We start from the raw sequence: 13923 nt of genomic DNA, 5'->3' as shown, positions 1-13923 counted from the left end.
TTGAAGAGATTCTAACGGTGCGCTCGGGCCGGACTCGATTCACTCGCAACTAATTGCATTCGACGGATAATCGTGTTCTACATTGGCGTAAATAAGGGGGGGCCTGGCCCCCTCCAGACCTACTTGTGGCCCCCCCCAGAAAATTTTGAAAAGTAATTCCAACTTAGTCAGTTTTTATTTCATATACGTATTTCCTACATATTTCTTAATTTTGATTATGAATTCTATAAACATATTTTTTGTTGCGTTATCACATCTATGACCATTTATTCAGCAAAGCATCGAAATATTTAAGTTGGACCCCCGGGAACATTTTCTCGATTTTTAAAATAATAAATTTGTTCTGCATTTGTTTGACTAGTATCCTGGTCGCAGAAACATAAAAACATAATTGTATTAAGATATAAATATTTCTGTTCTATTAAACTACCATCCGCTTCAAAAAAGACTGAAGCAACTACATCAAAATGAGCACATGTACACAAATCCGGTCAATGAAATTTCGAACGACCATTCTTTCGAAAATCTTCGAGTTAATAGCAAGGTATGCCGCAAAACAGTTGATCAAATTCTTATGGAGCTTTTTGCTCTCGCTATATAATTCTGGCACAGAAAGATATAAAATTATAAAACTTAAGAATCTTTGTTACAATGACAGAAAAATCAACAACGCATTCTATTGAAAGTATTAGGACAAAACTTAGGCAACCTTCGCACTCACAACAGAGATTGCAATAGAGAAATATTTTTATAATCCTCAAAAGATCTTGTTCCATTTAATTTTTTGGCGATTTCATAAGGATCATCGGAAAACTCTTTTGTGCCTGCTTTAGTTAGAATTTGTTTTTTTTAGGATAAAAAAAAAAGATTTGGAAACCAGTTCGTATCAGAAAACATTTCTTTTGCAGCACAATTCAGATCGATTTGGTTGCTTCTCAAGTCTCTTTGATTTTTGCAGAGAAATCTCTCACCTATTCAGAAAACCATAATAAAGCCTCTTCCTAACGTCATTAACTACAAAAACCATATGTTATTCTGGAATTTGATTTATGATATTTATAATTTTATGACTCATGGAATTTATGACTCATAAAAACACTTTAGGATTCCAAATATGTATTCATCGGTACTTAACTATTTCAGCACATAGCATACATTTTGGAATTGCATGAATACTTATATTGATTATGACAAAATTTCGTGGAATTTATTCCACATCTAAAGAGTTTCAAACATTTCAAGTTTCAAGAAATCGAGATCTTTATGCATTAAGTAATCATGAAAATTCTTGAAATCTTTCAGAAATACACTCATATCGAATTTCATTTATAGATAATTCGAAGAAGATTCTTGAATCTTATCTTACACACTTATCCACATTTAGTAACATGGAGAAGACAAGTTGACACAGACACAGCGTTTTGAAGCAATCACAGCATCATTGGAAATCAATTGTATTATTCGCGATTTTTTTATGTTAGTTCTAGGACGAATGAGCGATAAACTTTGTCAAACAATTTCTATTGCAATCCATGCGCACAGTGCTTTAAATCGCCTTTGAAAATTACATCCCATCAGCTGGTGCCATGGCCCCCCCTAGACCGAGACTCTAGTTACGCCTATGGTGTTCTATTATTCCCTGTTGAAAAAATTGGCCAGATCAGACTATGTATGGAATCAGAAGAAAATACTAAATTTGAAACTAGGGTGGTCGGTATTGGCCATTTTTGTCAAATACCGGTATTCGGTATTTGATGGATCCAATACCGGTAATACCGGTAGAATTTCAGGCAGTAAAAGAAAAACTTTTGATTGGACTTTTGGATGAAAAACAACATTTGTTGACAAACTTCAAATGTTAAAATCATTGCTTGTTGAGCAGGGGAAAGCGAAACTTAAGTAGACATTACATACTGAGCGACTCATGTCCCAATCCGCATTGGATTTTGTTAGCAATGTTGCCAACTACTGAGAATGCCCCCTTTGGTTCAACCGAAGTAGGACGAATGGTTCCGAGACTTTCGAAAATCAGTGTCAAATACTTGACCCTAATCCCTTCCGATTCATAGTAGGAGAATTCTTTACGGATTGTATGCAAGGATCTTGTCGTCAACGTATTTGCCACCAGCACGCAAGTGTTTTGCTCTGCTACAGCCTCTTCACAAGTTGTTTTTTAACCGATAAACATGAAAAAATCCATAAAGACATCTTCTGGTCGTTGTCTCAGTTTCAACGATCCTATTTGGAATCATAAGACGCTTCATGATCCCATACGCTTGCTTAATCAAAGTAGGTAGCTGTGTATGCCTCGAAGAAAATGCCAAAATCGTTTCTGATTATTTGCTTCACGGCAGAATTATTCAAAAAGGAAAAAGATCGGCGTATTTGGATCGTCTCTCTTGGATTCATTCCTTAAAAATTAAAAGCATCGAGTAGTGGCGGAAAATTCTGTGGTTTGATTTGATAATTGTTCCAACGTAAATTGGAACGCCACGTCGGCATCATATAAAGTGCAGAACTCACAGAGCAGTAGTTCCACAACAGCTTAAACAGGTTCGAGGGCTTGAATTATTTCAAATTCTTTTCCGAATTCAGAACGGACATATTTTTTGCAGAAAATCGTTCTTTACAGGTGGTCTCCGGAAAAGAACTACTACGGCTCGTACCTTTTTCACAATTTCATACATTGCGGGAAAATTCACGACGCTATCAACAATGTTCATTGAAGAAAAAGTCATTCGCAGTTTGACAGATGGCTAAGGGAATGGAGCAACAGGTATGATTAATGACGATGTTGACTGACAGCAAAATTTGAAATACCGTAAATGTGTGTGTGTTATGTGTGTGTTATTACAATCTAACTCCCACTGTCTGGCAGTGGCATTATGGATAGAATATTCGTGCAACCAATTTGATTTTATATAATTGCAAGAATCTTAGATCCGGGAGCTAGAAGGTGATAGCTCTATTGTAACTCCTATAGCCCATTTCAAGAAGGCAAGCATTCCAAAGCTATAGTCGTGTACAATAAACCCCGCGTGATTACACCCACATATCATAAGGATATCTGAAGTGCATTCACACTTCCTGGATCAAAATTCAATTATTTGATCCTGGCGCGTATTTAGTAATAAAATCAATCAATGGAAATGCATTTAAGATTCAACATAAATTACTTACCATTTTTCTAACATTATACTTACACTAAACATGTTTGCGCATTTACAATCCTTGATCATATTATTAGTAAGGGCATTGGCCGTGCTAACAATCGATCCCTTGTGCCTGCACAAACATGCAGGTTTCTGTTGCATTTTTCCACGGCCACTTCGAACCGTGATACAAAATTTCAATCAAATGGATCAACAGTTCATAGGTAGGAATATTATTAATTTGGATCTTGTGAACTAAAGCATTTCTCGAACGAAATTTCAATCATTATCTCTAGCTTTTCAAAATGAATTAAATTTGAAATACCGTAAATACCGGTATTTTTCGTCTCTAATGCCGGTATTTTCGGTACCCAAAATTGGCCGGTAATACCAGGTGGGTGGCACGACGCCATGTTCTTGCAGTCAACATCTCAGTGTAAAATTCATGATAGTATGTGTTTTGTTTACAAACATCACATATGATTCTCATTAGGATACAGAACTGTCAGTGGGATACGGTCGCGCAATGTTGGCTGCAAAACAAACCTATTGTGTGAGATAGGGATGCCACCGGGCTGGGTAATACCGGTATTACCGGTTTCGGTACTACCGGTTAGACCACCCTATTTGAAACGTATTAAATACAGGGGTTAGACAAAAAGGTTGAGATAGGCAAAAATTTGTCGAAGTTCAAATCAGCATAACTTTGCGTAGAATGATCCGATTTTGATCAAACTGGGACCATCGGACGCGGAAACTCTTCTAGTATACTGGCCCTATGCGAAACCACTGATTGGCCCTTGGCCATCGGTGGTGTTCCGGGCTTTCCGAGGGTATGTGAAAAATGCATTTTTTCTGCTGCTTGTCATTTTATAATGACGTTTACTGCCATCATGTTCTATGCTTTCCCCAGAAACTAGAAGTAATATGCTGGCCAATGCTGGCTATAGATCCAAAATCCATTAGGTAAACGCAGAGATATGGCCATTTTCGTGAAAACGGTACGGGATTGGCCATACTCCCTGAACAAATGTCACTTTCGCAGAACTTCCGGAACCTGTTACAAACTGGCCAAAGAGTCTTACAGTTCTCAAAATATATCTCTAATAAAGATCCTGTATTCATCGTCTTGGGAAAACATGAATTTTGACACCCATATATGCATGGTTCCAGATGGTGCCAAAACAGGCCCCTCCTGGAAGGCCCATGGAACCTGCTATAAGGGTGGCAGTGGACACTATCATTCTGGAAATGTTTCTGTAATCATCGTCTTGCAAAGCCATGAAGTCAGATACTCATACCGTGGACCCCCGATAATTTGAACGGTACCTCATTCAAATTAACGGGGTTCATTTTTAATTTGAACTTCTGGTTACTCTATAAGCATCAGAAAAACTGGTTTCTGGCTGCTCTCTTTGCTGGTTTGTTTTGATTATGCGTTCCATTTCACGATGTTCCATTTTTCTTCTCTCGATTCCACGTGGTAAATGACGTTTGAACCATTTTTAATTTGAACGATGTTCAAACCAACGGGGTTCAAATTAAAAAGTGTTCAGATTAAAAACGGTCATATTACCGGGGGTTCACGGTATTTGTATTATTCCGATCTGTTATCATTTCATGATGTTCCCGGTACCGTTTTTACGGAAATGGCCGTATCTCTGTGTAGTTTAGATGGATTCTCGATCTACAGCCACCATTGGCCGGCATATTAGTTCTAGTTTTCGGAGAAAGTATAAAACATGATGAAAGTTAACGTCACATAAAATTACAAGCAGTGGAAAAAATTAATCTTGAACATACCCTCGGAAAACCCGGAACATTTCCGGTGGCCAAGAACCAATCTCAGGTTTTGCAGGAGGACACTATAGTAGAAGAGTGTCCGCTTCGGATGATCTTGGTTTTATCAAAATCGGATTATTATACGCAAAGTTATGCTGATTTGAATTTCGACTTATTTTTACCTATCTCAACCTTTTTGTCTAACCCCTGTACATATATGTTTCGTTTTTATCAACACGGTCCGTGAGTTTCAGTTGACAAAATCGGAATAATTTTCTTTGACGATTTTTTTTAGCTAAAATTCTAGTCAAAATAATGTTTTGCTGGGAAAATATTAGATTTTCAGGTTCTAACATTTTTAAAATACTATGGGACTATCCATAAACCACATTAATATGCTAGTGGGAGGCACGTGAAGTAATTTATGGACGTTTCCTAAGATAAGGTGGCATCTGTAAATCCTTTCGCGACTGATGGATCATATATGCCCAACGTTTTAGATTGGCTGTGAAAAATCCCAGAAGAGAGCTAGGTCCCCGGTTTCTTCAGCAAAAATGTTCATCATGATGTCGGCTACCCAGAAAAAATATTGGAAGTCAAGTTTGACTATACCCTGAAGAGCAAGAGATCCAAAACCTTTGGAAGATTTTGCTTCTGACAGCATGCAAATGAAACTAAAATATTTGGAGCCTGTACCACATTGTTTAATAAATCTAAACACTCAATCAAGTTTGGTCATCTTGATCGTTGAGACAGTGATACTCAAGGCTCTCCAAAACGTTCTAGATTTCAGTCCACGATATCTACCAGACCAACCAAGGCTTATGCAATGTCTTCATCATCGGCATATACCGAATCCAGTCCAATAGGCACATGCGCATCATTTAAATCCAATTTTCTCGAATACGTGATGCTCAAGGTACTTCAAAACGTTCCCAAGTTCAACGCAAAGTATCTACCGAACAACCAAGTCTTTTTGCAATGTACTCAACATCGATATTTACCTAACCTGGTTCAATAAGCGTATGCGCACCATGGAAACCAAATTTTCTCGAATTCGAGATGTTCAAGGTACTCCAAAACATTCTCAAGTTCAGCTCAAGGTATTTACCAGATCAATCAATCATGACTTGCAATGTTCTTGCCTTCGGCGTATACGGGCCAATTGTAATCTGTTGATGATATCACACAATAAACAATACTCAGTATATCCAATAGGAAGAATGTAAACCTTTTCGAATTCAGTTCAAAGTATCTAATAAATCAATCATGATTTTTGCAATTTTATCATCGTCAGTACGTATCAAATCCAGTTAAAAATTATAGGATCCTTGGATGATTACATCAAACAATACGACTTTCAGTATATTTTAGCCATCCGTAAGTGTCTGCAGTGGCTGGTACAAGTGATCATATCTAACATCATTCATAATTCGGAATTGAAAATTTGGTATTGAAATGATCTGAGATCCAGGATGTTTTGAAGCGATGTAATACAGTCGGTGGATGGATACAGATGTGGAACATACTTTCTGGAAAATTGTTCGAAAGGACTATCAGAGCAACCATGAATATATTTTAGCTATTTGTTTCAACGATTCTATATCAAGTCTTAGAACATCAACTTATGGAGGCTCCACTGTAGCTTGTAAAAAAAATAAGTGCTATCCTACCAGCTCGATGGAACTGTTGGCATGTTTAGTGATGCACGGATATATAATTTAGGATTTGGTTGATCGGGTAGATCGCATGTTCGTAACTCCAGGAAGTTTTGGAGAACAGAACAGGCCTTTAGTAGCTTGTAAAAGTAGTGAGTACCATTCCATCAGCTTGACGGATCTGCTGGGATGTTTAGCGATATACAGGTACGTAATTGAGGACTTGTTGATCGGCTAGATCACATGTTCTGAATTCAAGGGGTAGATCGCATGTTTCGAACTCAAGGACGTTTTGGAGAACCGTAAAGTAGCATGTAGAAATAATGAGTGAAATCCAATCGGATCAATAACCTTCTGGCATGTTGAACGATGACGGATATATCGTTCAGCACTTGGTTAATCGGGTAGATCACATGTTCTGAAGCATTTTGAACTCACCAACGTTTTGGAGAAACAAAAAGACCTGTAGTTGCGTGTAAAAGTAATGAGTGAAATTCTATCGGCTCAATGGACCTGCTAAGATGTTCAACGATGCACGAATACGTCATTCAAGGCTTGGTTGATCGAATAAGTCACATGTTCTGAACTGCTGGACGTCTTGGAGACCCTGACATAATTTACTTTCATTCAAAACTCAAACAATTTATGCCTTATGATCACATAGATATTTGTGGACATATATCTCAGCTTAGGACATTTTGTTTGTAGACATATTTCCTGATACATTCGAGGACATGTACTCGAGAACAGTTTGAACGGTCTAAAACATCCGAAAAAAATATTTCAACGCTTTTTAAGATATATCAGAATGCCAGATAACAGTGTAATCCTTATTCTTGAAGTTATACAGTGCAAACAAACCCGGATCTTGTCACTTTCATTTCGTTGAGCGGAAGTTGGTGAAGAGAATTCTCTCTTTTTAGATACGGCCTTATTACCGCCAGTGCTTGAAATATTATAAATATGTACAACATTTGGCCAAAAACTAACTCAAGTTATTCTATTTTTAAAGCTAAATCTATAAAAAAAATGATTGAATTTTAAACGGAATAATTTTGTTGGCGAAATCGGAGCGTGACAAAATCGGAACGTATCTGTAATAGTAAAAAAAAACTTTTTGGCACTTATAGTCATTCGATTTGGTCGCAACAAGTTACTTTTGACCACATTTCACGGAGGTTCTTAAAATGAGTATAATCAAATGTGCATAATGCGCCTATCCCCAAACAGTGCGCTTTTTGGACTTTACTTCCATGCACGAGAAAGGCACACCGCTAGGTGAAGCCAAACACCGCCATGCGTTCTGCGGCTTTGATTAATTATAATGAATTGTAACGTTTCAATTGTAGCATCTGAACATACAAGTATTAATAGCATAAACTTAATTTGCAATTCTAATCCAGGTTCACCATACTGTCCGTTACTCTATTTACAGATCGATGCCCAATTTACCGTTGACCAAATGAGAGTTGTATCCAAGTCAAACAATGACACACACTTTCGCCAGACGATGAAAAGAATTTTGAAGCCTCGTATCGTTGGTACCGCTACGCATGACGAAGTCAAACGATATATCGTTGAGCAGCTGAAACAGCTGCAGTTCACCGTTGAACTGGACGAGTTTAACGACAAGACCCCCCATTTCGGAAGACTGAAATTTTCTAACATAGTGGGGAAACTTAACCCGGATGCGGATAAATACCTAACTCTTGCATGCCACTATGACAGTAAATACTTCCGGGAGCATGCTTTCGTTGGGGCCATAGATTCGGCCGTGCCTTGTGCGATGATGTTGAATCTTGCGAAAACTACGGAATCTGCGCTAAACTTGCTCCGGAACAACACAGATCTTAGTCTGATGCTGGTCTTCTTCGATGGAGAGGAAGCCTTCAGAAAGTGGTCTGCAACCGATTCTTTGTACGGATCCCGACATCTTGCAACCAAGTGGACCACAATGCCGTACGTTTCGAAAACTTTAGGAAAGTCAATGCGTGAAATTGACAGAATTCAACTGATGCTTCTGCTGGACTTGATCGGGGGAGAGAACCCCAAATTTTACAACTTTTTCGATAACACAAAAAATTATCATCGCAGATTGAGCGACATCGAGTCAAACCTCAGGAAAAACCGGCTCTTGTTGAAGGATCCTAAAAGTAACGAGATGTTCGTCGATCGGTCTTCGTTCAGTAGGATAGAAGATGATCATTTACCTTTTTTGAAAAGAAGTATAAAAGCTATCATAAAATAGATAATAACCAATAGCTCTAACAAATGATTTCCATTACAGATATTCCAATTCTTCACCTAATACCAGTCCCATTCCCAAAACATTGGCACAAACCGGAAGACACCGAGGAAAATGTTAACCTTCGAACTGTTGGTAACATTAACATGATTTTGCGCGTATTTATGTTGGAATACCTCACATATTGTAACAGCAAATATGGCAAACCACTCAGTTCCTGTTTAGATTAGTCTTATATGACTGAATTTGCACCCGCTAATCAACAAAAACTGTAGTAGCAGCTTTCGACTTTTTGGCTAAGAAAAAAAAAATTAAATTGAAGTGTTAGCTGCTGCTTCAAAAATCCAACGCTTAAACACTGTTTTAATGAGTATTCCAAGCACTATTTAAACAAACGCATTTTTATCGTCATTTTTACATATTTAAATAAATAAAATTCAATTACCTTGGCATGCTGTTTAAAGCAGTTCATTTCCTTTTTGTATGCTAAGATTTCCGAAAAACTAGAAAAACTTTAGACCCCGTAGCTCTTTCGATTATATACTCCCTCATGCTTAGTAGGTGTTGAGCCCTATCAGCTCGACAAACACCGTATGAAAAACCAGCAACACTGCTCTAGTGAGCAGACACTAAATGATATAATTTGAATAAAACTGCAGTTAGCTTTTGTTACTTCAACCATACACACGTGTATTTATTTCGCGTTCTTCAGAATATTCCTCTCTTCGTTCGCTCTGCCCAACAGGTTATGGGCCTTTGTTCCTTTCTGTACCGGACGGTTCGCGAAGAGTGAAAAATGGATTTGTCGAAAGTCGTAGTTGTGCGTCTAAATAATCGCAATTATCGCGCGTGGGCGTTTAAAGTTCAAATGCTGTTAGTGAGGGAACGATTGTGGCAATATGTTAGTCCGGGAGTTGCACCGAACCCTGTCACTGAAGCTTGGACGGAAGGTGACGCAAAAGCGAGGGCATCGATTGCTTCGCTAGTTGAAGACAATCAGCACAATCTGATTATGACAAAGGTTACAGCGAAAGACACGTGGGATGCACTCAAGGCGCATCATCAGAAAGCAACTTGGACCGGAAAAGTTACGCTACTAAAAGAAATCTGCAGCATGAATTATCGGGAAGGACGAATTCATATATGGAATCGAGGAGCTGTATTCCCGTCTAGAAGGATCCGGCGAAAAATTGTCACCGTACATGCAGGTCGCAATGTTGCTAAGGAGTCTACCGAAAGAATTTGACGCTCTCACGACAGCCTTGGAAAGCCGATCGGATAACGATCTGACCATGGAACTGGTTAAGTCCAAGCTTGTTGACGAAAGTGAGAAACTTTACGGCGGAAAATCATCGGATGAGCGTGTGCTGAAAGTAGATGGTAAGCAGAAACCCGGTGGCTGCTACTTTTGCGGCAAAATCGGACATAAAAAGAAACAGTGCAGGCTCTTAGCACAGAAGAACCAAAATGGCGACGAAGCTGATAAGAAGAAAAAGCCGAAGCAAAAAGAAGATCAGAAGCTGAAAAAAGTGCGCGAAAGCGACAGCAAGTCGTTCACGTTCAAAGTGCGCGAAAAACTCGAACAGTCGGGGTCCGTTCGTTCGTGGTTAATTGACACTGGAGCAACATCGCATATGTCAAATGATCAAAGCGCGTTCATTCGTTTGGAAAACGTTTCTCGATCAAATGTTGTTGTTGCTGACGGAACGGAAAATCGCGTGGAAGGCGTTGGGGAATGTTTAATTGACTGTGTTGACGATGAAAATCAACCCGTTAAGCTTACATTAAGCGGTGTTCTCTACGTTCCAACGCTGGAAGGAAACATCATCTCGATAAGCAAATTGGCGTCCAAAGGTGTTCGGGCCGTATTCGATATCGTCGGGTGTAAATTGATGTACGGAAGCACGGTTGTTGCCTTCGGTGACAGATGTGGTGATATGTATTGGTTGAAGGTTATCAACGATCATGTCGCTAAAGTAGAGACTCATGAACATACAAACAATTGCCAACACACATGGCACCGCCGGCTTGGGCATAGGAGCCCTGAAGTGCTGGACGAAATCCGGCGGAACGAGTTGGCGTCCGGAGTGGAAATCTCTGATTGTGGATTACGTTTGACTTGCGAATGCTGCATAGAGGGAAAAATGAGTCGACCATCTTTTCCGAAGGCTGCACAGAAGAAGTCCAACAAGGTACTTGACATAGTGCATACTGATGTATGTGGTCCCATGGAGCACGTCACGCAGGGTGGATGTCGCTATTTCATGTCAACGATAGACGACCATAGCAAGTACATGTATGTATATTTTCTGAAAGAAAAGTCGGAGGTCCCCACTAAAATAAGAGAGTACGTGAGAATGGTCGAAAATCAATTCGGAGGCAAGCCCTGTATTATTCGCTCCGGGCGGGGCGGGGAGTACTCTAGTAAGGCTCTTCGGCGGTTCTACAGTGAAGATGGCATCAAGGCGGAATTTACAGCAGGATACTCATCACAGCAGAACGGCATAACAAAGAGAAGAAATCGCTCACTAGGTGACATGGGTCGCTGCATGTTAATAGATGCCGGCATGCACAAAAGATATTGGGCAGAGGCGGTTAACACGGCTTGTTACCTCCAGAATCGCTTGCCGACAGTGGCTACAGATCGAACCCCATATGAAATATGGTTTGGTCGAAAACCGGACTTGCACCACTTGAAAGTTTTCGGTTGCAGTGGTTATGTGATGGTGCCCGCAGTGAAGCGAAAGAAATTTGACACCAAAGCTGTCAAAATGGTTTTCGTGGGCTATTCAGCTGAGCACAAAGCCTACAGAATGCTTGATATGAAAAGCGGTGAAATCAAAATCAGCCGTGACGTTCGTTTTCTGGAACTCGGGGATGGTTCAAAGGCTCAGGAGGAGAAATTTACTCGAAAACAAACGATGAGTGATTCCGAACGGCCTTCACCCACTGGAGAGGTGGATTGGTCAATTGCGAGCCATATTCCAGATGAAGATTCCGATGATGAATTTTTGGGATTCGAGGATGCTGAGGATAATCTTGTTGAAGATCAGCAAGTAGATGCACAGGTGCTGGTACGACGTACTACAAGAGCAACAGCAGGTGTTCCTCCAAACAGATACGGCGAGGAAGCAAATGCGGTGAAGTTTGATGGCACTGAGCCGAGAACGTTCAAAGAGGCAATTTCCGGATTGAATGCAGTCGAGTGGCGAAAAGCAATGGACGACGAGATGGATTCCCACTTGAACAATGGTACTTGGGAACTCGTTGAAGCACCCCCGGGTCGTCGAATAATTGGTTCAAAGTGGGTGTTCAAGTGCAAGACCGACGAAAACGGAAAACTGGTGCGTTATAAGGCGCGTCTCGTGGCGCGGGGATTCTGCCAAAAATACGGGAGTGAGTATGACTTGGTTTTTGCGCCAGTTGTGAAGCAAATAACGTTTCGGGCATTGTTATCTGTTGCCAGTGAGCGCGGTATGCTGGTGAAACATATTGACATTAAAACCGCCTATCTATACGGTCAACTGCGAGAGGAAATACTAATGCGTCAGCCTGCCGGTTACGACAACGGGAATCCAAAGATGGTGTGTTTGCTAAAACGTAGTCTGTACGGGCTGAAACAAGCCGCCTATGTATGGAATAAGTGTTTGGACGATGTGCTAAAAACGATGGGCTTCACACAGTCTGCTGCAGACCCATGTTTGTATATGCAACAATGCGGAAGTAAGACCATCTTCTTACTCGTCTACGTGGACGATGTCATTGTTATTTGCTACACTGAGCAGGAGTTTTCCGATATCGTCAAGGGCCTTAGAGCAAAGTTTAAACTGACTGATTTGGGTACCCTGAAGTTTTTCCTTGGAGTTCAGGTACGATTGCGAAACGGAAGATACTACATTGGCCAGAAAGCGTACATAAACACTATTTTGAATCGGTACGAAATGTCCGATGCTAAAACGTCCAAAGTTCCCATGGATCCGGGCTATATCCAACAAGAGGAGGAGGATAATAAGAAGCCGGCGCCTGCAGAGCAGTACCAGTCGCTTGTTGGAGCTTTGTTATATCTTGCAGTGCATAGTCGCCCCGATATTTCGATAGCTTCTTCTATTCTGGGACGCAGAGTGACGGAGCCTTCGCAGCGAGACTGGAACGAGGCAAAACGTGTGCTTCGCTACTTGAAGAAGACGTCAGATGAAGAGTTGTGTCTTGGAAATGGTGGTGCTAATCTCGAATGTTTTGTTGATGCGGATTGGGCCGGCGATGTTCGTGACCGAAAATCAACGTCAGGATATATGTTCAAGCTCGGAGATGGCGCGATAGGCTGGGGATGTCGCAAGCAGAAATGTGTGGCACTCTCTAGTACAGAAGCCGAATACGTCGCTCTCGCTGAGTGTCTGCAGGAAGTTCAGTGGCTCCGAAAGCTACTGTCTGACATTGGTAAACCGGAGAATCTACCTATAGTTGTATGGGAAGACAATCTTAGCTGCATAGCTCTGACGCAAGCTGATCGAACTGAGAAGAAATCGAAGCACATCGACACTAAGTACAACTATATTAAGGACCTGGTGCGCGATGGTGTAATTAAAATCTGTTATTGCCCAACTGAACTAATGCAAGCCGATCTATTGACGAAACCGCTGAGTGCTGTGAAGTTGGTCCAGATGAAGACCGCTATTGGCATCAGATCTTTCAACGTTGAGGAGGAGTGTTGAGCCCTATCTGCTCGACAAACACCGTATGAAAAACCAGCAACACTGCTCTAGTGAGCAGACACTAAATGATATAATTTGAATAAAACTGCAGTTAGCTTTTGTTACTTCAACCATACACACGTGTATTTATTTCGCGTTCTTCAGAATATTCCTCTCTTCGTTCGCTCTGCCCAACAGTAGGATCTTTGTGTATCAACAATCGACGATATCAACACCCCGGATATCCAAGGCGAAAGAAACAGCAAAACATGCGATCCTGCTCTGTTTTATGCGCGTTGTTCAGTAAAGCTTTACTTTTACCGCTAGGTTAGCTGGCGTTTCAAAATCATGGTTGGACCACATTCCACGGCAAATGCCTATTATGTGACCATTGT

At 40.5% G+C, this 13923-nt stretch overlaps 1 protein-coding gene across 6 annotated transcripts in view; it reads left to right on the top strand.

Annotated features, from left to right (window-relative positions):
- Positions 1–9303, top strand: part of LOC134211388 (glutaminyl-peptide cyclotransferase-like) — a 36692-nt gene extending 27389 nt beyond the window's left edge. For all 6 annotated transcript variants that reach the window (XM_062688193.1, XM_062688190.1, XM_062688192.1 and 3 more), the window contains 2 exons: positions 8028–8817; positions 8880–9303. In XM_062688193.1, coding sequence (XP_062544177.1) covers positions 8028–8817; positions 8880–9067 — 978 coding nt within the window. In that variant the 3' untranslated portion in view covers positions 9068–9303. The remainder of the gene's footprint in view (positions 1–8027; positions 8818–8879) is intronic.
- Positions 9304–13923: the final 4620 nt, after the last annotated feature.

The sequence above is a fragment of the Armigeres subalbatus genome, chromosome 2, assembly GCF_024139115.2.
Source record: "Armigeres subalbatus isolate Guangzhou_Male chromosome 2, GZ_Asu_2, whole genome shotgun sequence".
Taxonomy (NCBI): Eukaryota; Metazoa; Arthropoda; class Insecta; order Diptera; family Culicidae; genus Armigeres; species Armigeres subalbatus.
The sequence above is the reverse complement of the archived record's forward strand: the minus strand, read 5'-3'. Positions and strand labels throughout refer to the sequence as shown.